This window comes from Cavia porcellus, unplaced genomic scaffold (genome assembly GCF_034190915.1).
Source record: "Cavia porcellus strain 051 isolate PalLab524CR breed Dunkin Hartley unplaced genomic scaffold, mCavPor4.1 scaffold_28, whole genome shotgun sequence".
NCBI classification, from domain to species: domain Eukaryota; kingdom Metazoa; phylum Chordata; class Mammalia; order Rodentia; family Caviidae; genus Cavia; species Cavia porcellus.
Genome location: NW_026947511.1, coordinates 52,753,586 through 52,777,035, shown reverse-complemented (window position 1 = coordinate 52,777,035; position 23,450 = coordinate 52,753,586). Strand labels below are relative to the sequence as shown.

The 23,450-nt window shown below is 45.5% G+C and overlaps 1 protein-coding gene across 5 annotated transcripts in view; it reads right to left on the bottom strand.

Moving 5' to 3' along the window:
- Positions 1-2,224: 2,224 nt before the first annotated feature.
- The window catches only part of Gabbr1 (gamma-aminobutyric acid type B receptor subunit 1), a 32,286-nt gene continuing 11,060 nt past the window's right edge, over positions 2,225-23,450 (bottom strand). For 2 of the 5 annotated variants that reach the window (XM_063239282.1, XM_063239286.1), the window contains 13 exons: positions 13,937-14,179; positions 13,080-13,143; positions 11,253-11,330; positions 9,605-9,755; positions 9,024-9,156; positions 7,630-7,746; positions 7,434-7,541; positions 6,542-6,635; positions 5,784-5,911; positions 5,118-5,246; positions 4,781-4,924; positions 4,013-4,182; positions 2,225-2,471 (listed from right to left, as the gene is read on the bottom strand). In XM_063239282.1, coding sequence (XP_063095352.1) covers positions 2,366-2,471; positions 4,013-4,182; positions 4,781-4,924; positions 5,118-5,246; positions 5,784-5,911; positions 6,542-6,635; positions 7,434-7,541; positions 7,630-7,746; positions 9,024-9,156; positions 9,605-9,755; positions 11,253-11,330; positions 13,080-13,143; positions 13,937-14,179 — 1,665 coding nt within the window. In that variant the 3' untranslated portion in view covers positions 2,225-2,365. Of the gene's footprint in view, positions 2,472-2,916; positions 4,183-4,780; positions 4,925-5,117; positions 5,247-5,783; positions 5,912-6,541; positions 6,636-7,433; positions 7,542-7,629; positions 7,747-9,023; positions 9,157-9,604; positions 9,756-11,252; positions 11,331-13,079; positions 13,144-13,936; positions 14,180-23,450 lie in introns of those variants that run through there. The other 3 variants (XM_063239283.1, XM_063239285.1, XM_063239284.1) reach the window with 3 other exon arrangements.

Below are 23,450 nucleotides of genomic sequence, written 5' to 3'. Positions count from 1 at the left end.
GCAGCCCCACCATGCCACCTGCCTTGCAGCTAGCTGAGTATGCACAAAACCTCCAAAACTGTAAAATAAACCTTCCCTTCCCTAATTTTGAGCGTTGGGTATTTTGTCTCAACAAGAGAAAAGTTACCAAGACAGTGGCCTAAAAATCAACATGGATAGTGGAAGTCCCCCAACAGCAGGACCATCTTCAGCACAGAAGACAGAAGACTCTAGGTGTGAAACAACAGCTGACCCTGAAGCTACCTAAGAAATTAAGGGTCAGAAAAAAAGGTTCAATGCCAGAAGACAAGTAGGGTGATCAATGGAGAACAGCAAACACTGGCTTTGGAGCAGGTGAATCATTTTTCCAAGGAAGCCTGAAATAGATTTATCCCATTTCACATACCACGCTTTTGCAGTGTGACAATCTGCTTTTATCCCTGGATCCTGCCATAGCCTGTCACTACCCAATCCCATGGAGTATAACAGAAAGGATACCACGTGACTTCTGAGGCATTTTCAGAAAAAAAGATCCCTAGCTGACCCCCCAGTGCACACTCTCGCTTGGTCTCCCTCCCTACTCGCCTCTGGAATCCAGTCACCATATTATAAAGCATTCCAGGCCACACACAAAAGCCACATGTAGGGGTTCCAGCCCACGAGTCTCAGCTGAAGTCTCAGCTGGGCCATTAGCCACCTTTGGATACTGAGAGGATTCTTCACAGGACTCTAGCATCCAGCCTTTCAATTTTCCAGCTGTGATGGAGCAGTAGAAATGGTCCCCACAGCATGTTTAAACTTCTGACTCACAGACAGCATGAAAGCCAACAGGTAAAGCAGTAATTAATAATGCACATATTTGGAATCTGGCTCCACTCCTTAAGGTTCTTCCTTTCCCTGAGCTGCAGTCTTCTTGCCAGATAATGAGAATACTAACCATCCCCTCTCCTAGTCCTGGACACCAGAACAACAGAATGAAACAGGGCTAGGGATATGGCTCAGAGGGACATCACCTGCCTAGCAAGCACAAGGTCATGAGTTCAATTCTCTATTCCTGGGTGGGTACCAAGAAAAGAGGGGAGGGGAGGAGAGGGGAGGGAAGGGGAAGGGGAAGGGAAAGGGAAGGGAAAAGAAAAGGTTCTTACAACAGAAATGTCCAGTACTCCAAGATCCTAAGTGGCCTTGTCTATTTATTCATCTGTTTACTGGCCATCACCGACCTATCTTGAGCACATACATCCCACAAAAGTCCATTTTTGCTCGCTGTTCTACCCCAGTGCCTCCCTTGGTAATCTGCCTCATCCCCACTTGAGAGATTGCAAGGACAGCAGAAGTCATGCAGCAGGAAACGTTCACCAACACTCTCTAAGTGACTGGGACTAGGACAGGCCGATACAGGGAAGAGGGGGCAGTATAGCCTGGCAGGCAGTTAGGTACAGGATGTTCCAAGACTGACGCAGACCTGAAGCCTGAGGGCAATGCCCTACCCCAAGGTGGCACTGGTGAGGTAGGGTCTACCTCACAGTACAATAACCATTCTTCCCTAGCTGCTGAGCAGTAGCCTTGCCACCCAGTAACTCAGGCCCTCCTCATGCCCTTTGTACCAAGCATCTCTGCCAGCCCTACCATTTGGCCCAGTTCTTACATTCCTGCTCACACAGTATCCGGCTCACCTTTAGCCACAGTAGAATTTCCGGTCCTTTATTTATAATTCACATCCCACCTAACTCCAACCTAAGTCTGAGGTGATAATTCATGACTTTTAGGTTCTATCCAGGACTGGATATTATTCCTGCTGCTGTTTCTGAAGCCAGCTGTTCAGTCTGCACACAGCAGGTTAAGACTACTCCTCTATGAGAATGGAAACCCAAATCAAACACAATTGTTCCAATACAGACAATCATAGTGGAATGCTTTTCCAATACTGGCCTAACATTTAACCTGGCCATACACAGAACAGTAACAGGGCCCATCCCTGAAGTTCTACTGCAATAGGAAGGAAAGAAGGAAGGAGGGAGGAAGTATGGAGGGAGGGAGGGGGAGGAAGAGGGATGAAGGGAGAGAGAGAAAAAAAGTGAGTCACCGAAAACTCAGTACCAAAGTGAGCTATGAAAAAAACACGTCATGGGCTGAAGACATAGCTCAGAAGCACAAGTGCGTGCCTGGCAAGTGCAAGGTCTTAAATTTGATCCCATTATCAAAAAAACATGCAAAAAAAAAAAAAATCAAAAGGAGACAAAAAAAGTATGTTGTCCAAAGTCCAAGCAACTTGTTTTCTCCCTCAGCTATCCAAAACCCTTTATTTCAACCACAAATTCTTCCCAAGGTGCTTGGAGTTTCTTAGGCAAATATTTGTACAGCTGGAGACGCTTGCAGGCCATCTCATTCAAAACCTTCTAGCAGTCATCATCTCCTTGTTGTTCTTACTTCCTGGAAAGGCACCTGCACATCTGTTCAGCCACCTGCTCCAGGCTTCCAGTGCATGCCTGCTGCTGTAGAGAATTCATCAAACACGAGTGCCAGAGATTAACAGTTACGCCACATATACCTGGACCAGCACAATCCAGGCACCTGGATGCACCACCTGGTCCTTGCCTCCACTTTTTGAAGTAATGTGTAGTTACTGTTATGATTTGTATTCTTTACTCTTCATAAATTAGGGCATAAAGAACAAGAGATCAAGGCAATTCTTGCACTGTAGCCAGATGTGACACCTGGCCTCCAACTCCAGAGCCCACACTTCTGCTACTGACATCATCACTCACCCACCCAGCCTTAGTTATATCCTGGTTTGCCCTGCTAAGCCCTTAATGGACCAATGAAACACTGCTTCCACTCCGTCCCTTCAAAGCCTTTTTGTTAACCTGGAGCCCTCCAAGCCTCCCTCCGTGGACTGGAGCCTGCCATTCACAGAACAGAGGGTAAGGTGCCAAGTCACACTGTCTACTGGTTTATTGAGATCTGGGAAGATTCTTCAAGAGACACCAGTGTGAAAGGGACACCATCCATCGCCCCATCAGTCCATCTGTTCATCCCGATGGTCCAAGGTGCCTCCCTATGGTCATGATTCCACCATCCATCAACTCGAAGCATCTCCAAACCTGCCCCCATTCTTTACCCTTAGCTCCCTCATATATGCACTCAATGAAAGGGAGCAGTCTGGGAGAGGATGTCTGTTGAGTACAGACAAGGGTCACACAATGAAGATGCAGGACAGACACGGAGTATGAGGAGGAAACAGTATGTATGAGAGCCCAGCAGAGGGTCAGAGTCATAACAATGCACAGGGTGCTACACAGGCTCCTGGTGGAATACAATGCTCTTCAGGCGAAGGAGGAGACAGGCGAGCACAGATGTGTACAGGCAGGGAAGACACAGGCAAAGCTGTGACCATGCGAGGGACACACACAGCTAGCGCAGGGCTCAGGGCGAGCACATGGACCACACATGGAGAAGCTTATGGAAGGACATGCGTGCACAGGAACATGCCCCGCAGGCCCAGGGGGAGAGCGGGAGGATACACGTGCTGCGTAGCATGGACACACACACACAGTGAGCCTTGGTGAGCAGAACGAGCCCTCAGAGGGGAAAAACTAAGGAGAAAACAAATGGGAATGTGTGGAAGAGAAAGTGGAACAAAAGGAGGTTATGAGGGTGAGAGCAACAGGGTGGCAAGAGGACCCCCGCCGATGGGAAGCCAAAGGGCAGGAGGCTGCCTGGTAATGACAGCAACAAGTTGTTAGACAGACAGAATGACCAGGCTGCCAAGGAGCGTGTGTGAGAAGCTCTAGGTAAAATACAAACTTCATTATGAAGTAATGATACCAGATTATATGAATGAATGAGACACAAAAAGGTCTATTTCTCAGAGTATTAGAGACCCAAATAATACCAGTATTCCTGAGGCACAGGTGTTTAACATGTGGGCTCAGATGGTGGGGACGTGCCTGGGACAGAGACACTCACCTCCTCCCCGGCCTCCCGCCCGCTCCCTGCTCCCTTCCCCGCCAGCCTTCCTGCCTGACACCCTCACTTGTACAGCAAGTGGACTCGACTCCCATCACAGCTAAGCCGGTCAGGGGGCTCAGGGGGCCCCCTGGGTAGACCCCCAGAAGGGTCTGGAGGCGTTGGGGGATGGCGCCGGGAGCGCAGCTGCTGCCGAGACTGGAGCTGGTGGCGCAGTTCAGAGACCCGCTCCTCTTTCTGGAGGAAGCAGCACAGGCAGGAGAGCAGGGAAGGGAGGAGGAAGGCGGAAACACAGAAGGGGCGGGGAGGGAGGAGTCAGCAGAAACCAAGGGGAGGAACCAAGAAAAGAGCAAGGAAAATCAAAGAATACAACGGGGTACCAAAGGAAGCCAGGGAAGTAAGCGAGAGGTTTGAAGAAAAGGAGAAAATGAAGAAGAAATAAGTCAGTGCATACAAATTTATGTCAACCACCTTCCGTCTCTTGACGCTGCAAGTGCCCCTAACTGCTGCAGAGGGCAGCATGAATGCTGGGCGCTACCCAGTGCCCTCTCCTATGGGTATACTTGGCATCAGGCTGCTGTGAATGCTGGCCAATAACAGCTCAAAACTGTCACTGCCAGAGGCTTCCAATGCATTAAATCAAGAACTTACTTAAAGCAGAATCTCACTCAAATCTTTCCCCTGCCCGGTCCTACTGCACTAAACTCCCCTGCAGGGTTTGTCCTAAAGCCTTCCCTTCACAAATCACAAATACCTGAACTCCCAGTCCAAGGCTCTATTTTAGATAACCCAGCCCCAAAACACAGGCCTCCCGGATCCTGCCCTCACCACATACCTCAGCAATGATCTTTTCCAGCTCACGGTTCTCCTTCTCCAAGAGCCGCGACTTCTCTTCCTCGTTGTTGTTGGTGGATGACCCTGTTTTCATGGTGTCCTGGGCCTCAGACTGCCACTCACCTCGGGTGATCAGCCTGCGCATCTGGGGACAAACATTTGGGCAAAAGCGGCAGAGCAGGGGCTGTGAGGCAGGTGAAAGGCATGAACGGGGACAAGCAGGGCCTGAAGCACGGGTAGGAGCAGTGGAAGGAAGGTGCAGTGCAGGAGGAACAAGCAAGAGTCCTGGTGTGAAGGGACACGACACTAAGCAGGCAGCAGAAAGGCTGAAAAATTACCTTGGGCACGAAGAGCACAACCAGAGTAATATAGGAAGAGAACACGATGGCCAGAGAGGCAAAAGCAAAGGCCGCGTCCTGCTGGCTGCTTAGAATCATGGTGACAGGAGCAGTGATGAGGCACAGAACCTGCAGACAGACAGAATCTGGGGTTTCCTTCCCCCATAGCACAGCCTGTGAGGATAGGGTGCTGGGGAACTTGCCAGGAGCAGGATTGTCCTCCACTAGATTGAGAAAAATCCCAGACAGACTATCCTGAACCAGTTTCCCACCCTTCCCCCAAGACAGGAACTCCCAGAATCTCTCCACCAGCAGACACATGTGTGCTCTTGCTCACGCTCAGGCACACATGCGCACATACACACACACAAAGTCAGTTTCTAGGGAAATCTCCATGCAGGTTCCATCCATGAACCACAGAACTCTGATTTCACAATTCTGTTTTTCTCTTTACCTATAAATTGGGGATACTAATACCTACTTCATTGAGCAACTAATGATTAGGCAGTAGGACATTTTAGGAAGTGCTTTATATGTCTAACATTAACAAACTTGTCAAGACTTCCTTGCCACTGATTCTAGATCTAGTGTGCAGCTCTTCCCAGTGCACCACGCCTAGCTGTTGTGCAGTCTACAGGGTCAATGCCTGGAATCCAGGGAGCTCACCGCCACATTGTAGATGGCCATGCCCACAGCCCGGTGGTCATTGATCTTCTCAGTAGACACACTTTTGGTCTCATAAGCAAGAAAGATTCCCAGCAGCAGTAGCAGGCCCTTATAACCATAGAAAATACCTAGAGAGGCAGGAAAGGGTCACTGGGGCACCCAAACTTCCACTGCTCTCAGTCCTCATCCTCTTCGTCTTTTATCTACCACTCCCCTTGCTTGCAGTTCCACAGGAAGGAGCCTTCCTCTCCCACCCAGCCTCTCTGATCTAGTGCACCCCCGCCTCCTGTGACCCACCCTGGCCTAGACCTGATCCCATCCTGCTGGGATGAGGAGTCCTACATCACACAGGAAGATGGTGGTCCTCAGGCAGCTGTCAGGCAGGCAGAAGCCTGATGGACACCAATAATGGGCCAGTGGAGGCCCGCACAATCCTCACCTCTTCCCCTCCAGGCAGGAGGATAGGCACTGAGCTGAAGGTAGATTTGCAATTTGAAGTTGTAGATCAGAGCAATGTTAACAAGGTCAGAGGGAACCACAAGAGCAACCCTCCTCTGTTCTCAGGAAACAGCAGTGCAATGAAAAGACAGAGACATTTAAACTGGGTTGACAAGCTCCCTTCCATCTCTCTCAAAGGCGCTTCTCCTTCCAGACCCACTGCCAGGCACATGGCTCAGCGGCAGCGTGCTGACCTAGCATTCACCAGACCGACTGTGTTTCCAGCCATCCTTCCCTCCTCTCCCCTGCATCCCACATACCGAGCCACGTATTCATCTTCTTGGAGCTACAGTGCTCCAGCTGGGGCAGAATAGAGACATCAATGTCCTCCTTTGGTTCCTCCTTGGCAAAAGTCTGAAGAAGAAAAAGGACCACAAGAAAGATGACTTCCATCCTCCCCTGCTCCACCTCTGACCTCAGCCCTACTAGCTCGCTCTTAAGAGATCATCAACACTGACGCCAAGTTCTGTTCCTCTGGACCTGGAAACACTTCCTGAACTCCCTAGAAGGGCTTGTTCCCTCCTTTTCCAATGCAAGGAAATTCTACATAGCGTTCCCTAATCTCCACCACTTTGATCCTTGCAATGAATCTAGAGGCTCTGATGGGATTCCTTCTAGGAAGGAGTGGGAAAGTCACTGTTATGGTTTGCAGCATTTAACTCAAAAGCCTCAAAAGCCTCAAGTGGTCATGGAAGGCAGGTCTTTCAAAGGCAGCTGAGTCTAGCATTTGTGATCGGTTCTAGCATTGGGATTGGCAGTGTGAGCGCTGCACCCACTCAGGGACAGGTGCAGTGTAAGGGAGGGAAGGAGACGTGCTCTTCCCTTTTTGACTCTTGTTGCCTTTTTACCTGCTGCATCCATGAACAGCCATCCCTGCTCCATGCCACCCTGCCAGAGGCCAGCTAATTATGGACTGAAACCTGTCTGTGTGGACAAACTGTGAGCCAAATAAACCTTCACTTCCTTAATTTGGGGTGCTGAGTATTTTGTCCCATCAATGAGAGAAAACTAAGACAGCCACTATGTGGCAGAAGGCCAAGAGCACTATCTCAACGAGCTGCTTTGTAGTTGAGAACATGCAAAGCCTGGGACACTGATGTGCAGTGAACCTTGCTCAGCTTCCTGACAGCAGCACCTCCTCTCAAGCAGTACCTCGATGGTGCGGTGCAAGGGGTCCACGATCTGCCAGATGGCGAGAGTAAGAACGTCCAAGCCTACCAGCAGTCCCACTGTGGAATACAGCTTCCAGGGCTCCAGCGTCTGAGCAAACATTCAGAGCAGGCTGGTTAAGGGGAAATCTAGAGCCTGAGGAGCCAAGGAGCAGGGACAGGGACTGTAAACCACTCACCTTTCTCCACTCCTTCTTTTCTTCCTTCTTTGTGAAAACCGTGTGGACCCACCAGATCTTGGTGAACATAGAGCCATAGCCCAGACTAAAGCCCAGACCCAGGAGCCAGAGGCGCGCCTGAAAGGATGAGGCATACGGGCAGAACAGGGCAGGCAGGAAATGGGCTGTGATGAGGATGGATAAGATGCAGGAGGGAGTGTGAGCAGGCAGCAGATGACAAGACAGGCAGGACACAGCTAGCAGGGGATAAAATATATGCCAAGGACAGAGTGGGACAGGAGTTGGCCTCCCTACCTTTGGTAATTCTTCCAGCACTCACCTTCTACCCAACCAGTGTCACCTTACGAAACCTCCTGATCACGCCACGCCAATGCCTATGGCTTATAGCCCAAACACCTCCAGAGCTCCACTGTCAGGTGCTTACCTGCCCTATAGTCCAGCCATGCTGAACTACCCTTCCTCAGCAACTCGCTCTAGTTTTTGTAAGCCACATTATGTTCCCTATGCTCCCGAGTAATCTTTCCTCTTTCCCAGCTAGCAGATTCACAAGCATCCTTTGATATGCAAACACCATTTCCTCTGTGAGGCCCACTCAACCACTACAACTGTGAGCTGCTTTCCTTCTTTCCTCCCACAGCACTTTCTGCAAATCTCTACTCTAATACCCCTCCTGTTGCATTGCAGCTAGTTGTCTGCTCCTGTAACTGCACTCTGATCTCACTGGAAACAAGTAATTCCTGATGAACTGCATGTACATGTGTGTGCAAATGCCACATGCACACTACACAATCAAGACAGGAACAGGGGCGCAGGGAAGAAACGTACAAGTGGGTGGAGTTGAGGGGAAAGTAAGTGTTGCCTACAGCATCATAGACAACCATTCAAGTATCACTGCTCAAGCCATACTTTTCCTACAACTTTCTGGATACCAACAATCCAAGAGGCTCTTCCCTGTGTGACAGTGTTCCTCCTCCCTCTCCTATCCCTGACTTCTCTGCTATCAGGTTAGTTTCTCCCTTTGTTCTTCCAAACCCCCACTAAGGCTCCCACGGGAAGCCCACATTCCCAGTCCTCAGCTCCCACAACACAGAAAAGCCACCGTTGTCTGTGGGCTCTTTATGCACACTTCCTTGAGCTCCAGCCTTTCCCTCCTCTTCTCTGCAAGCCATGCCCTGGCAACCTTAGACACGTGAGTGGACTACAGAATGGAAAATGTCTGCAGACCCAGGAAAAAAAAAAAAAGAGACCAAGCCAGAGAGAGTGCTGAGGGGTGGTCTCTGGAGGAAGGAATAAAGACAAGAGTCAGGGGTAAATGAGACAGGAAGGAGGCAGAGAACCTCACATCAGGGAAAGCACTCCAAGGGGATGAGAGAGCCCTGCCCTCCCCTCCTCACCTGGCAGACAAAAGGGAACTGATGCCTCCCAATGTGGTAACCGTCCAGCCCCAGGGGGAAGACAGCAGCTAACGCCAGTGAGCAGCCCACAGCAGTCAGATTGTTCAGGTTGGGCTGTGAGTTCTGGATATAACTAGGAAAGGGAAAGGGTTGGAGAGGAACAAGGTTACCCTTCTTCTTCAGGAAGGCTCAGCTCTAAATGCCATGTAATCCCAACTGCAGGACTAAAGGAGGACAGGCTTGGTGCAGAGCAGGGTCCTGACAGTCAGCCTGGTCATGGGGCTGGAAAAGGCACAGAACCTCCACTGGACACACTTCATTCAGAGCCCAAGACTTGGCTCCCTGGCCTCAAAGGTTTGGTTTTATTTTATTTTGGGGTTCTTTTCCAGTCGGTTGCCTTGGAGCAGTGGGGGAGTTACACCTGGTTTCTGCCCTCAGCATTCTCAGTAGGTCAGGATGGAGCGCTCGGAAACATGCAGCATTAAGAGCCACACACATTTTACTCTCACTCCCTGCCCAAAGCATGATGGCTACCTTGGAAAGGCAGATGGGGCAAGGGCCATGTCGCAAAAGGAACTTACCGGACATGGGAGTTGTAGATGTTAAAGGACAGACAGACAACAGCGAGGACAATGCCCAAACTGGAGAGAACTGAGACGGAGATGAACAGTTTCTGTGATAGGAATCGGAAAGTCTTGATGACCAGGGTTTGGTCAGCTGGGGGGGTCCCTCCTGCAAGGCACAGGGGACAGCACGGAGAAGAGACAAAAGAAGACAAAGAAGCACAGATGGACAGGGGAAAGGGACAAAGAGGAAGGCTGCTGCTGGGTGCTTATTCTAAGAACAGGAGGCCCTGGCTGGCACGGGCCCTCGAGAAGCCACCGGAAATGAGAAGAGAAGATAAAGTAGATGCTGCCGGCTTCCAAAGCAGTGGTCTCTCTCGCCATGTCTCTGTCTGTCTCTGTCTCTCTGTCTATATCTGTGTCTCTGTGTCTCCTCTTTCATTACTGACTCTTTATTTTTCTGTCTTGCTTGTAGCAAAGGAAAATGAGAGCACAAAAAGGGAACAGTTGAAAAATAAACTTAATGAGGTCTTTTGCAAATCAAAAGCTGTAAAAGACAATAATCCACTCAGGATGCTACAGGAGCCTCAATGTATCTACTGTGCCCTCCTAACCTTAGGCAAAACAAACAAAAAGAAACTAATCTGAAATTCTAACCATGTAAGATGATTTCCCAAATGTGTTTTACAGTTATTATTAAGGGAAGTTCAAATTTGTCAGTGTTCATTGAAAAACCTAATTTCAATTTGCTTAAAGAAAAAAAAAAACTAATTTAGGCCACACAGCATTTATAGCAGTACAGAACACTGTCCTAAATTCAAATAAAAAAACATAAAAAGCCGAACTCCAGCAGTGCTGGGAATGATTGGGTTTCACTGGGCCAGCAGACAGCTGTCTCCATGGCTGTTATGTCACATCCTCCAGCTTCCATCAGCGACCCCTCGGCCCACCTCCACATCATCCCACTTATCACTCAGCGCTTTGCAAACACCAAGAATAACTGCTTGCTTTCTCTCTTCTAAAAGAACATGGCACCGAGTGTGGTGATGCACACCTGTCACCCCAGCTCTCCTCTTGGGAGGCTGAGGCAGAGAGCAGGGTCACTGTGAGTTCAAGGCCGGACCGAACCTTATAGCAAGACAAAAAAAATCTCAAAAAAAACGAAATAAGGGGTTAGCTCAGCGACATAAGTGCCTGACTTGCAAGTGCATAGTCCTGAGTTCAATCTCCAATACAAAAAAAAGAAAGAAAAAAACAAAGTAAGTGAATAAATAGCGTATGGGGGGAAAAACACATACACAGTAAAATTTACGATAAGAGATTTTGTGTCTTCTCCTATAATCTAAATAACCATGTTCATGACCAAGAAACACAGAGGCAGCTCTAGGCTTTAAGTAACTGGTTAGACGTCCCAAGGCACCAGGGTACCTGGAGATCCAAAGGTGCCTCCATTTCCTGCTCTCTGCCTCACGCTCAGTGTCCGTAGCACTGTCTAAAATTAGCACAACACACATCTCTGCCCTCTCCAGATACACCAGCCTGTCTCGCAGCTACCTGCTGCGTCTCCCCCAACAGCACACACCACCCACCACCCCACCTCCACTTAAATGCAAGACTATCTTCCTTGATTAGAGAAGTGGGAGGGAAGGCTAAGTAGAGAACTTACCAATCCACTTATCTGTTTTGGACCAAGAAAGGTCATCCTTGGTGCTGTCATAGTAGCCAATCTTCTTGTAGCTGCCACCTGAGCAGATAATATAACAGGCATGGCCAGGGACAGAAGCAGCCCCCCTAGGCATCTTCACCTCCCACAACCATATCTGATACCATCCTATCCGGGCAGCTGAAAGATTCCTGGGAAGACCCAGGGCTGCCTGAACCAGCAGCCTTCCCGAAGGGGCTCCGAGACAACGTGAACACACAGGGTATCTATCACCTTCCTTGAGGCTGGAGCCCCTCCACGTCTGCCACAGTCTGCAGCTCACCCTTCTCTTGGCTGTGTGCCTCTCACTTTGATTCTGGCTTAGGAGGCTTGAAATAGATTTCTGCTTATTCTTTTGCTTGTGATAGACACAACCCTGCCATCTATTTTCCCAGTGGCTTTCATTTTAATTTTTGAAATTTGTTACTTGTTAGGTTGGATTCTAATACCTTGGATAAGTTACATCTGCCTCTTAAAGGGTCACTAAAAATTCAGCTACTCTAAGATTTCTGTTCTACGGCCAAGGATTTAGCTCAGTGACATAAGCACCTGCCTGACAAGCATGCAGTCGTAAGTTCAATCCTCCTCCGGTACCAAAAAAAAAATTTCTGTTCTAAAACTGTCCCCGTTAACATAATTTTTCTTTCAAAAGCCAATTCACACCCTTTTGCCATGGCCAAAATCCATTCCCTCTTATCCTAGATACAAAGAACTGAGAGGACTGTGGGAGGTGGCAAAACAGGAAAAAAGAAACTTTTCACAGGAGGCCAAGAAATGCGTCTTTTGGCCATGCTACAGGAGGCTTGGAGGGTGGGGTGGGGATGAAACGTTAGCTCACACAAGTTTCGCCAACATGTAAATGTACTAATTTATAAGAAAGTACAATCTGTGCTGGGGATTTAGCTCAGCAGCATAAGCGCCTGCCTCACAAGCAGAAGGTCGTGAGTTCAATCCCCGGTAGCTCAAAAAAAAAAAAAAAAAAGAAAGAAAGAAAGTACAATCTGGAAAAGTGAAACTACAGATAAATGAAGAAATTATAGGCTGAGTGTGGTGGAGTATTCCCATAACCCCAGCACTTGAAAGCTAAAGCAGGAGGATTACTGCAAGATTTGAGGCCAGCCTGGGCTCTATAGTGAATTCAAGGCCAGCCAGACCCATACACAGTATGAAGATCCCATCTCAAAAAATAAATAAATAAAACAAAACAAAAATTAGGAATTATAGCATACACAGCAAGGATACTCAATAGATTCCTTAAAGAATAGTGGGTTTCCTACTTATATTTTTGTATCACTTTTTTTAGAGGGGGAGGATCAAGCATTGAACCCTGAGGCTTTGCAATAGGCTAGCCTTCATTTGTGTACTTTAAAACAGTCTCATTAAGTCGCTGAATTACCCAGGGTACGGACTGGGCTCAATTTTGAGACACCCCTGCCTCACCCTCTCAGTGCTGGGATCACAGGCATGTGCTACCATTCCCAGGACCCTGCATCTTTGATGACACACTGACAGCTCATTAACCCTTCAGACTAGCCTCTGAAGGGAATTTTCTGAGTGTGAAAAGAGAGAAGAGAACACTTATTTTTAATTCTCAGACCCCTTCCAAAGAATACAACCACTGCAAGAAACCTACTCACGTCCAAGCTTTTCACTGGTATTATTTAAAAATTTGATGAGCACAGTTAAAAAGAAAAGGGCGGGAGGAGGAAACAGCAGGCCACCCTGCAGCGACATCTCAGATGCCATCCTCCCAGGCTGGCCCCACCCTTCCTTCCCCACTGCCTTGCTCACCTTGTAGCTGCTCGATGAGTGTCCAAGCCATCCGGGAGCCACTGGCATCAAACACCACATGGCCCTGAGGGGACAAATGCGGAAGGCAGACGGGATAAAGGTCCCAGTGGAAAGAGAACATCAGGGACTCTGAGTCCTCGCGGGTCTAATGTACTGAGCTTCTGAATGAACGCTATTTATGGCACTTGCCTGCATATAGGACACACCCCAGATGCCCATACCCTAGATTCCAGGAACACAATTCTTTTGAGAAGAAACTTTGCCCAGGAGATTTGAATGGGAAAGAGCTCTGGACAAAGGCAGGAGACCTCACCTCCAGCTGTGTGCCTTGAGCAAGTTACCAAGCACCAATGGGCACTAATTTTCTCACTTTAAAAGGAATAAGACAATGAACCTCCAGGCTGTTTCCTCTTCTAAAATCCTCCAATTCTCATCTACCTAGATTGGTTTTAAGATAAAACAAGGGGAGAGGTAGAAAGAAATAGAATACACTCCGTCATTCTTTGTACTCTCCTATGCAATTTTCTAATTAAGGGTCCCTCCTCTTCCAGTATGAGAATGATTTTTGCAGAGAAGTAATAGAAAGATAGGGGCAGGGCATGGTGGTGCACACCTATAATCCCAGCATTCAGGAGGCTGAAGCAGGAGGATCGCTGTGAGTTTGAGGCCAGACTGGCTACATAGTGACTTCAAGGTCAACCTGAACTGCACAGTTAGACCTTGTCTCAAAAAAAAAAAAAAAAAAAAAAAAAAAAGGAGAAACGAGAAGAGAAAAATAGAATACAGTTTCTAACAGGAGCCTGAGCTGTTCTGTTTATTTAAGGGAATGGGAGTAAAAAGGAAGCTGCTTTACTCACAGAGACACCCTCAAAGGATGAAGAGTTCATTGCCCGGTAGATCTGGTCAGTAATGGTTTGGTTGTTGTAGTTGAAGTCTTCCAAGCGTACACCTGAATGGCCACCTCCTCCAGAGGTCTTGTTCAAGGCCAGTGCCAGTGCCCAGATGGCGTCATAGGCCAATGGTGCCTCCTGGAAGCCTCCAGTCTCTTCAGGGTGTCTTTTGAGTCGCTTGGTTAGTTTCTCCACAAATTCTTGGGAGGTCTGGGTAGGGAAAACAAGAGGGAGGGTGGGCACGTACGTGGGTGCAGTGAGAAGGGGCTGTCGACTTCTAGCTCAAACGCTTTAGCTGAGTGAGACAGAAGGGCTGTGTTCTGCTATCAGGCAGAACATCGCCCATGACTGTCTCAGGTGAGAAGCCACTGAGTTTGGGCAGGTGTCAGCAGGGGCCAGTGGTCGCAGTGTGTCAGCTGCTATCTCAGAACTACAAACAGAGAAGTGTGATGAATAAATACTTTAGATCACGAATAGCAAAGGACAGCAAGTAGAGTCGGAGCAGAGGAAGAGACGTGGTACTGCAGTAAAGACTTGTGATGCTGACATACTCCCATCCTGCAGACTTTCTAAGTAGATCTGACCCAGGATCTCACAGCTCCTCCAACTCTGAAAAATCCTAGAAAAGGCGACAGCATGTCTTTCTCACTTTGCTTGTCAAACAACAAGATCTGTAACTTCAGTTCAATGATTCTTGGACGGTTTTCAGAAGACTGGAGACAGAAGAAATACCCTTCACACTCCTGAAGCCCGTTATTCAATCCCACCCACACCTCTCTCAACATTCAGCCTTCTTTTTCCCAGAAAGCTAAAAAGAATAGTACTTAGTTTAACCTCGTGAGATGGATCCATGAACCTACCCAACATGGTAAGCCTGACCGTAAGCCTGTTTGCCTTAACTACCAGGGCTGAACTGCTTGGTATCTTGGAACTATCTTCCACATCACAGAGAAAATTACATCTCTCCATACCTCCCAGAAACACACAAAGAAAAGTTTAACAACTATTTCTGGAAAAGCACAAGTACTACACAGGCATACTACACAAACAACTTTTGGATTTGGAATATGTTAACATACACAAATTCTCATGGAATGAATAGATAAATGAGTAAGTATCTTTTTGTCTTTATGCTCTGATCACTTTTTTCTTCTATTTTAACTTCCTGAAAACAGCCTGGGCATTGAAGAGACACAGACTAGATTCTATAACTACTGAGGATAAGACTGAGATCCATTCTTCTCAAACTGTGCCCAGTCTATATAATAAACAAAAGTAAACCAACACTGGATTAGGACAATGACAATAGTGGGTATGTTACCATAACATACATTTGTAAGTTACACACATTTGTACAAACTGAAGAAAATGCACAACACCAAGAGAGGACCCAAAGGTAAACCACCGCATCTGACCATGACCTGAAAATGCAGTGTCCTTAATGGGAACCAATATACCACTCCAGCAAACAGTGCTAGTAACAACAAAGGCTATGCAAATGAATCTAAACTTCCTTTAAAAAAAAAAAAAGCAATGTAAACATTATGTACCACAAACATGTACTAATAAAAAACAAAATTTCTAAAAACAAAGTCTTTATTTTAAAATTTTCCATTGAGTAAACACATTGATGGAGCTTAATTCCAATTACTCTAATATCTACTATAAATTTCCAACATTGGGGGATAGAATACAGTTGCACAGCACCAGCCTGGTAAGCACAAAGTCCTGAGTTCAATTCCCAGTACCAAAAAAAAAAAAAAAATTCCAACAAGTCATTAAATCTTATCTATTGACTATTTAGTTTTAAAATGGGACTTCTGCCTTATAGAGTTCATATAAGGCAGAGAATGGTGGTGCATGCCTGTAATTCCAAGACTTGGGAGACTGAGGCAATCACTGCCAAGTTCAAATCCCAGCCTGGTCTACAAAATGAGTTCAAGGTCAGTCTGAACTGCACAGTGAAACCCTGTCTCAAAAAGACAAAAAAAAAAAAAAAAAAAAAATTGTATAAAAATGAAATAAGAACATGTATAAAATGCAGAAACCTGGGTGTGGTGTTGCACTCCTGTAATCCCAGAACTCCAGGAGGATCACCATGAATTCAAGGTCAACCTACATAGTGAGCTCAAAGCTAACCTAAACTATATAGCTAGACCCTGCCTCAAAAAAACCCAAATAAATAAATAAAAGCAAATCTCTCTGAAAATTTCTCTCAACTTCTTCTTTGATTACTAAGATATATAATGCCAGCCCAAAATCTCGAGCCCTATATCTCCAATTGACTGTCAGGCATTGCTAACAGTATGATCAATAATCTCAGATTCAAACCTGGTGTGGTGGTGCATGCCTATTATCCCAGCACTTGGGAGACTAAGACAGGACAACTGTCATGAGTTCAAGGCCAGCCTGGGCTACACAGCAAGACCCTGTCTCCAAAATTAAAATATCAAATACCAAATATCCAAAACTGGCCCTGCATAGCAGTGCAAATAATCCCAGGACTCAGGAGGCTGAGGCAAGAGGATCACCATGAGTTTGGGCTACACGGTGACTCTGTCCAAAACAAAAATCAAAGTATCTGAAACTAACCTCAATTTTTCCTCACATTCCAACACCACTCAATATATAAGATCAAAACCTTGGGATCACATTAGACTCCTTCAAATTACCAAATCCTCCTAATCATTATGTTGAACTGTTTCAGTAAAATCCCTCCCTACACAGGATGACAATGGATAACGTTTACATTGTCTTTACTACACACCAGGCACTTTTTTAAGGTACATATATGGATGTATTTAATGAAAATTCACCAAGAGGTACGACTATTACACCTCTTTCTTTTGGAAACAAGGGCACTGAGGCACAGGAGCTAGGTAACCTGCCTCAAGTTACACAGTGAGTCTGACGCTTACAAAGTCTGTCTCTTACCAGCCGCCATGCACTAGTCCTGTGCACTTTCCCCCAAAGGACCTGCTCTCAAGATTCGTTATGCTTCCTCTGGCTTCAAGGTCTACCCAATCCTCAGTTCAAAGTAAAGACTGCATCAGAAAATCACCCAGATAGGAAGAGGTTTAATCTGCTGGTGATGTTACCCACTTCCCAGACCCTCAAACTCCCAGCTTATCCCAGGACACCACCTCCAACACACCTGGCCAACAGGAGCACCATGTTCCCATACCGTGACTCATCAGGAAAAAACCATCTCACCTCTAAAAAGATTAGGTTACAAATTCTCAAAGAGAAATTCTACTGTGCTGCTAAGTAAAACTAAAACCAAAAATTTTATGATCCACAGACACTAGCCAACTGCAAACTTATGATCCTAATTGTTCTAACAGTGCTGCCCATCTACCTCCGGGTGTAGAAATGGATGTTTGGCAGTGATCTAATGTGTTCCTGAACTGCCTTTTTAGCTGGCTTTAACCAGAGTCTGATGGTGTCTCCAATCAGGATGTGCCACACGCTAACCTGCAGGTACACGCCCTCCACCTTCGCTCTAGGCCATAGCTAGACTTCTCCAAACCACAGTAACTCACTCCACTTCTAAAGGGTCCTTCTCTACACCAGGACTTCTCCAGCTCCACAGCATTGACATTTTAGGCATGACAGCTCTTTTGTCAGGGCTGACCTCTGAACTGCAGGATAAGAAGCATCCTTGGGGACTGGAGATATAGCTCAGTGGTGCAAGAAGCTGCCAAGCTGCCTGGCAAGCACAGTGTCCTAAGTTTGATTGTTCGATTCCCAGCACCCAAAAAAAAAAAAAAAAAAAAAAAAAAAAAAAAAAAAAAACAACGAAAGAAAAGAAGCATCCTTGGTCTCTACCCACTAAACACCAAGCACATCTGTCTCATCCCCAAACCGCCCACCCCAAGTGTCAACCAAAAATTTCTCCAGACACACCTTTTAGTTAAGAACCACTCTCTAAATAAACAGTGTGACGAGCAGAGCTAAAGATGGTGAACTAGTAAACAGCAAAATACAGAGCCTCCCTGAGAGAAACAACTCAGATGCTGGAATAAAACATCCTGGAGAGGACCAGACAAAGGAAGATGGACCCTCTCGTTCCCAGGCAAATGAGTGGTTCTGGGGCTACCACTGGCGCTCTCACTGGAGCCACTCAAACTCGCAGTCAGGTCACAGAGTGCTCACCACCGGAGCCGCAGTTGTGCTGAAGTCGGGGATTGGCAAGCCCAACGGAGAAGCCATCATGGAGACCTGCACTAACCAGTGGTGAGTGCTCAGAATAAGACCCCCACCATGGGAAAGGGGTGACCAACTGGACGACATGTTGGAATCAGACAGGACGGGCATGAACAAGGAACCACAGTGACTTCAGTTGGTTGCACCCTACCCAGAGCAGATTGGCGGGATCTGCTTGGGCTGGGTCACACTCCTGGCTGGGACCCAGTAAGTCATCCCAAACCAATTCCATATGCACAGTACACACTAACATAGTGAAGGCTCCCACTGGTTGACTGGCTCAGAGTGGAGAGGCCAGCATTCACTGGCCCTACTTGTACCTCAATGACCAACAACAAACTGGAGAGGGCAGTAATCCCTAGCCAGCATGCTTCAGAAGAACCATAACCAACAAGGAAAGGGGCTCAGACCTCCACTATATACCTATATGGGAAAAACCAAAAACATGACAAGAGAAAGTAATGAGAAAAAGCCCTGAGCCCCCAACCCTGCAAATACTGACCCAGGAGAGGAAAATACAAAAGAAATTGAGCGCATCAAACACGTAATATCAGACACAGCATCAGCAAACATAAAGAGATATCTTCATGACATCATTGACGAGCTCAAAACTAAATTATTTCAAGTAAAGCAAGATATAAGAAGACTAATAAAAGAAATGCTAAGCACCTCTCAAGAAGACACAGACAGCAGAATGGAGGAACACAAAAAAAGAAAAGAAACATTCGATGAATATAAAGAAAACCTAGAACACATGAAACAGATCAAAGAGATTACCAGGAAATTAAAAACTCCATCGAAAGCTGGAAAAACTGCCTGACAGAAACTAGAGATAGATTAATAAAACTTGAAGATAGGATTGCAACATCTGATTGCAAAAGGAAAGATCTCTTAAAAATAACAAGGAAACAGGCACTAACAATACAAAGGCTAGCAGATGACAAGAGGATCTATAATTTAAGAACAAAAAAATGTGAGTGAAGAAGCAGAAATACACACAAAGGAAATACAAAGGCTATTCACAGAAATAATTAAGGAAAACATCCCAAGCATAGGAAAAGAAAATGATATTCAGATGTATGAGGCATACAGAACTCCAGCCACACCCAGATATATAATAATCAAGATATCAGAAATTCATTACAAGAACAGAATACTAAAAGCTGTCAGAGAAAACAAACAGATCGCTTATAAAGGAAAACCCATCAAAATCACGGCAGACTTCTGGACACAAACCATCAAATCAAGAAGAGCTTGGAATGAAGTATTCCAAGCCCTGAAAGAAAATAACCTCAGGGCTGAGGATTTTAAAAAAAACAAAAAAGAAAATAACCTCCAACCCAGATTGTTGTACCCTGAAAAATTGTCTCTCAAAATTAATGGAAAAACAACATGTTTCCATGACAAAGAGAAGTTCATCACCACCAATCCAACCCTACAAAAATACTGAAGGACATTCTAGAGAGAGAGGAAATAAAAATATCAGGATTTCAGGAACAGTGGCAGACAGGCCTGAATGAATGGGGCAGACAGTAGAATGAAGGAAAAAAGTAGACAACCAATGGCAGAAAAATAGCATAGCAGAAATGAGGCAGAGAAGGTTGGCTATAATCTCTAATATAGATGGCCTTGATACACTAACAAAAAGAAACACAGGCAGAGTAGATCAGGAGGTAGGGCCCATCGAGATGCTCTTTATAGGAAATATAATTAACCTGAAAGAGGGTTTACGGACCAAAAATCAAATATGAGAAAGCAGTCCTCTATGTGACAGAGAACCAGAGAGAAATAGGGGCAACTAAACCAGCAGCTGCAAATAGGCTGAAAAGACAGGACACTTTTGTGCAGTAGAAAACTACTCAGCTACAATGAAGGAAAACCTTGAGGCTTTTGTAGGTAAAGGAATACAACTTGAGATCAAGTCCAGGAGTAAGGAAGTTTGGAACCACTTAGGTAAATAGCAGGTTGCCCCTCCAATCTAAAACCTGAGGGAGTTGATGGGACCTAAAATGTGCAGTGCACCCTGTGGGAGTGAAAGGGGAGGAACTGTCTAAAAAAGGAAGGCAAAAGATATTTTTTTTTCTTTTTTTTTTTTTGTCTTTTTGAGACAGGGTCTCTATGCAGTTCAGGCTGGCCTTGAGCTCACTTTGTAGTCCAGGCTGGTCTCGAACTTGCAATGATTCTCCTGCCTCAGCTTCCCAAGTGCTGGGATTACAGGCTCGAGCCACCACACCCAGCTCAGAGGATATTGTTAATAGTGTGTCAGAATTTAAAATCCAAATCACTCACTGCTCTGTTTAGATGGATTATATTCTGTTCCAGTCTACTCGTACTGTATGTGAGGGAACAGACTATTCCAAAAATAGGATATAGTATGGTAATCATCCTTAATTTCCTATTAACTTAATCTGAAGCCCTGTATGACTTACACTGTCTTATCATTACCGATCTTATTTGAATCTGGTTAAGATTAATGTTTTGTCTTGACTGATTTTATTTCAATCTCTTCTGACTGATAGTATCAAGTCTGAGAGTATAGGCAACTACACTGAAGATGACAAGATTCACTAGGATACCCACTCTGGTTTGATTATTACATGATTTTGAAGTCTTATAATGTCTCCAATGTTTCATTTTTATTAATAGTTATGTACTGCTATATTCAATTATACTATGCCTGATGACATAAACAATTCTATTGAAGGTAACAAGAGACATCATAGTAACCATTGTAGATCACCTTGTATTGCAGTTTTATGACCTTTTTGTTTCATGTTTTTCTAGCAATTTGTTTTGTCTTGCTTTGTTTTTCCTTCTGATATAGATATACATGTAGAGATTCATACACGCATAGAACTTATAAACAGCTTATGAGAACTGATTACACAATGCATGATGAAATGAATAACTACTTTGAAGAAAAAGAGACACTACAGTATCCAGTGCTGACTCTGTAGCATCAAGATATGAAATTTAATACTATTATTCTTTGCTCAGAGTGATTTTAGTCTGTTTTGTTTTAATTTCAACATATGTGAAGGTATGGACAACTATTCTGAAGAGACATTATAACAGCCATTGTTGACTTCCCTATTGTCTGGTCTTGAAAACCTAAAACACCATCATCCAGTTCGGATCAGTTTTATACTATGTTGTTGTGTATGAATTCACTGTATGTCAAGATACGGACACTTTGGAAGAAAACAAGAGACAATATGATAGATAATGAAGATCTCTTGTTGTCTTGTTTTGAAATTTATGTCTTTGCTTTCTTATGTTCTGTTTTGTTGTGTTTAATTTTACCCTCTTTAAAATAAAATTTAAAAATAAAATAAATAGCGTAACTTTGGTAAAAAAATAAATAAAACTGAAAAAAAAAAGTAATTCCTCAGGGCAGTGACATCAGCATCCCTACAAACTTTCTAGAAATTTAAATTCTCAGGCCTATCCTACTGTGGGGAGGATTGAGCTGTGGCTGAGCTGGAGGAGGCAAACTCCTTGAGACTAGAATAAAGCCAGGCACACAGAACCCCAGAAGCAGGACCATGTTACCAAACTGATCTATAGCCCAGTTGCCTATCAATAGGTGTCCAGCCTGGGTGTTCCTCCTTGTTAATTACAGCATCATAGCTCTGAGAGTGTTTTGGCTTTCAAATGTTCTCAGCAAAACACTGAGACCATGCACTCTCAAACCCACTATGTGTTTTTCCCCTTTTTTACTTTATGAGCATAAAGACAAGCTGGAACGTTGTCCCTGCCTGTCTGGCAGAAAAGTCAGATTCTACCCACCCAGGCCTAGCTTTTCTTTTACATGTCTTGTTTCTTCTTAATCTCCTGTCACCCACTCAGGACCTTGCTCTCTACACAAGGCACCCTATACCTACTGAACCACAACTTCTGGGGAAAGGTCTTGGGGATCTGGATACTAAGTGCCTTTCCAGGTGTTTCTGAAGTGAGCTAAGGATTGGGAACTATTGCTCTATGTAAACCTGGCCTTTCCTACAGAGTCTAAGTCCCCATGGGTCTGCCTACCTACATCCAGCTGCTGCTTCTGACCCACTTCTTTTAGTTCTGCTCACCTCTTATCTTCCAAGATCAGTTAAGGTTTCTTTACCCTCAACTGAAAAATCTTGGTTTCTCCACTTGGCATTTTAGGCTAGTGTCACTATAATCCCTGTGGCCTCCATTTATCTCTAAAGGCCAAAAGCAAGAAAAAGATGCCCTACAGCATCTTCCTCCAAAGTCCAAGTGTCCCTCAAAGCAATCCTTGCCTTTCTTTTGGGCTCCTCCAGCTCCCTGTTATGAGACTGAAGCCACAATTGGCAGGTCCTTCTGACTTGGGTAACCAATCCTAAAATTTTTCAGTTCTAAAGGGTGACTCACCTCTCAGGTACTTTACAGGCAGTGACCTTCCAGAATCTTTTTCATTGCACTTTTCAACACAGACACATTAAACACAGAGACAGTCCCGCAAAACATCTAAGAAGAGTCCATGTGGCAGCTGATTCTTCGTCACAACCCGCTGGCGAGACTCTTGTTTCTTCCTTGCTCAAAAGCTGCTGTAAATGGCTGAGGCTGTGGCTCAGCGCTAGCAAATTTACCTACCAGGTGCTTCCTACTTTTCCACAGAAAATAACGGGGCAGAGCAGTTTAGAATTAAGATTCAGCTAGGAATTGGGTTCTAGTGAGACCACTCAAGGGTATGTGTGCCGCGAGGGACATATCACTGAACCTCTGAGTCCTAATCTTCTCAATTTAAAAGAGGCAAATAGAAATCTACATCATACTGCTCTCAGGTTCATTAAAATCATTAAGCTCCCAATTTACCACATGAAGTCAATTCTCACTAAATCCTTTCTAAATAAACTAGTTTTGGGTTTTAACACCATTATCTCCCACCCCAGCACGCTCTCAAAAGCAGCTCTCTGGACCCGGCAATATACATCGTATAACAGCAGACACACAGGTTACCCTGTCGAGTTGCCTGGATCCCACATGCTAAGATGCAGTGCTGAGCAACCTGGTGGTCTCCCCTGCTCACCCCACACCTGCTTGTGCCCCCCACCCTGCAGGCTACCTCTCACTTCAAGCTCCAGTCTGTCACTAGCTAGCTATTTGGGGCTAAATTATTTCAAAAGTGTCTTATATATCTAAAACTCTAAAAAAGAACTACTTAAAGTCAAAATCAAAGCTAATTTTGTATCAACCAGAGTGAATATTAAGCAACTCCTGAGGTACAATATAAGTTGCCAAGAAAATAAAATATATTTCTGTC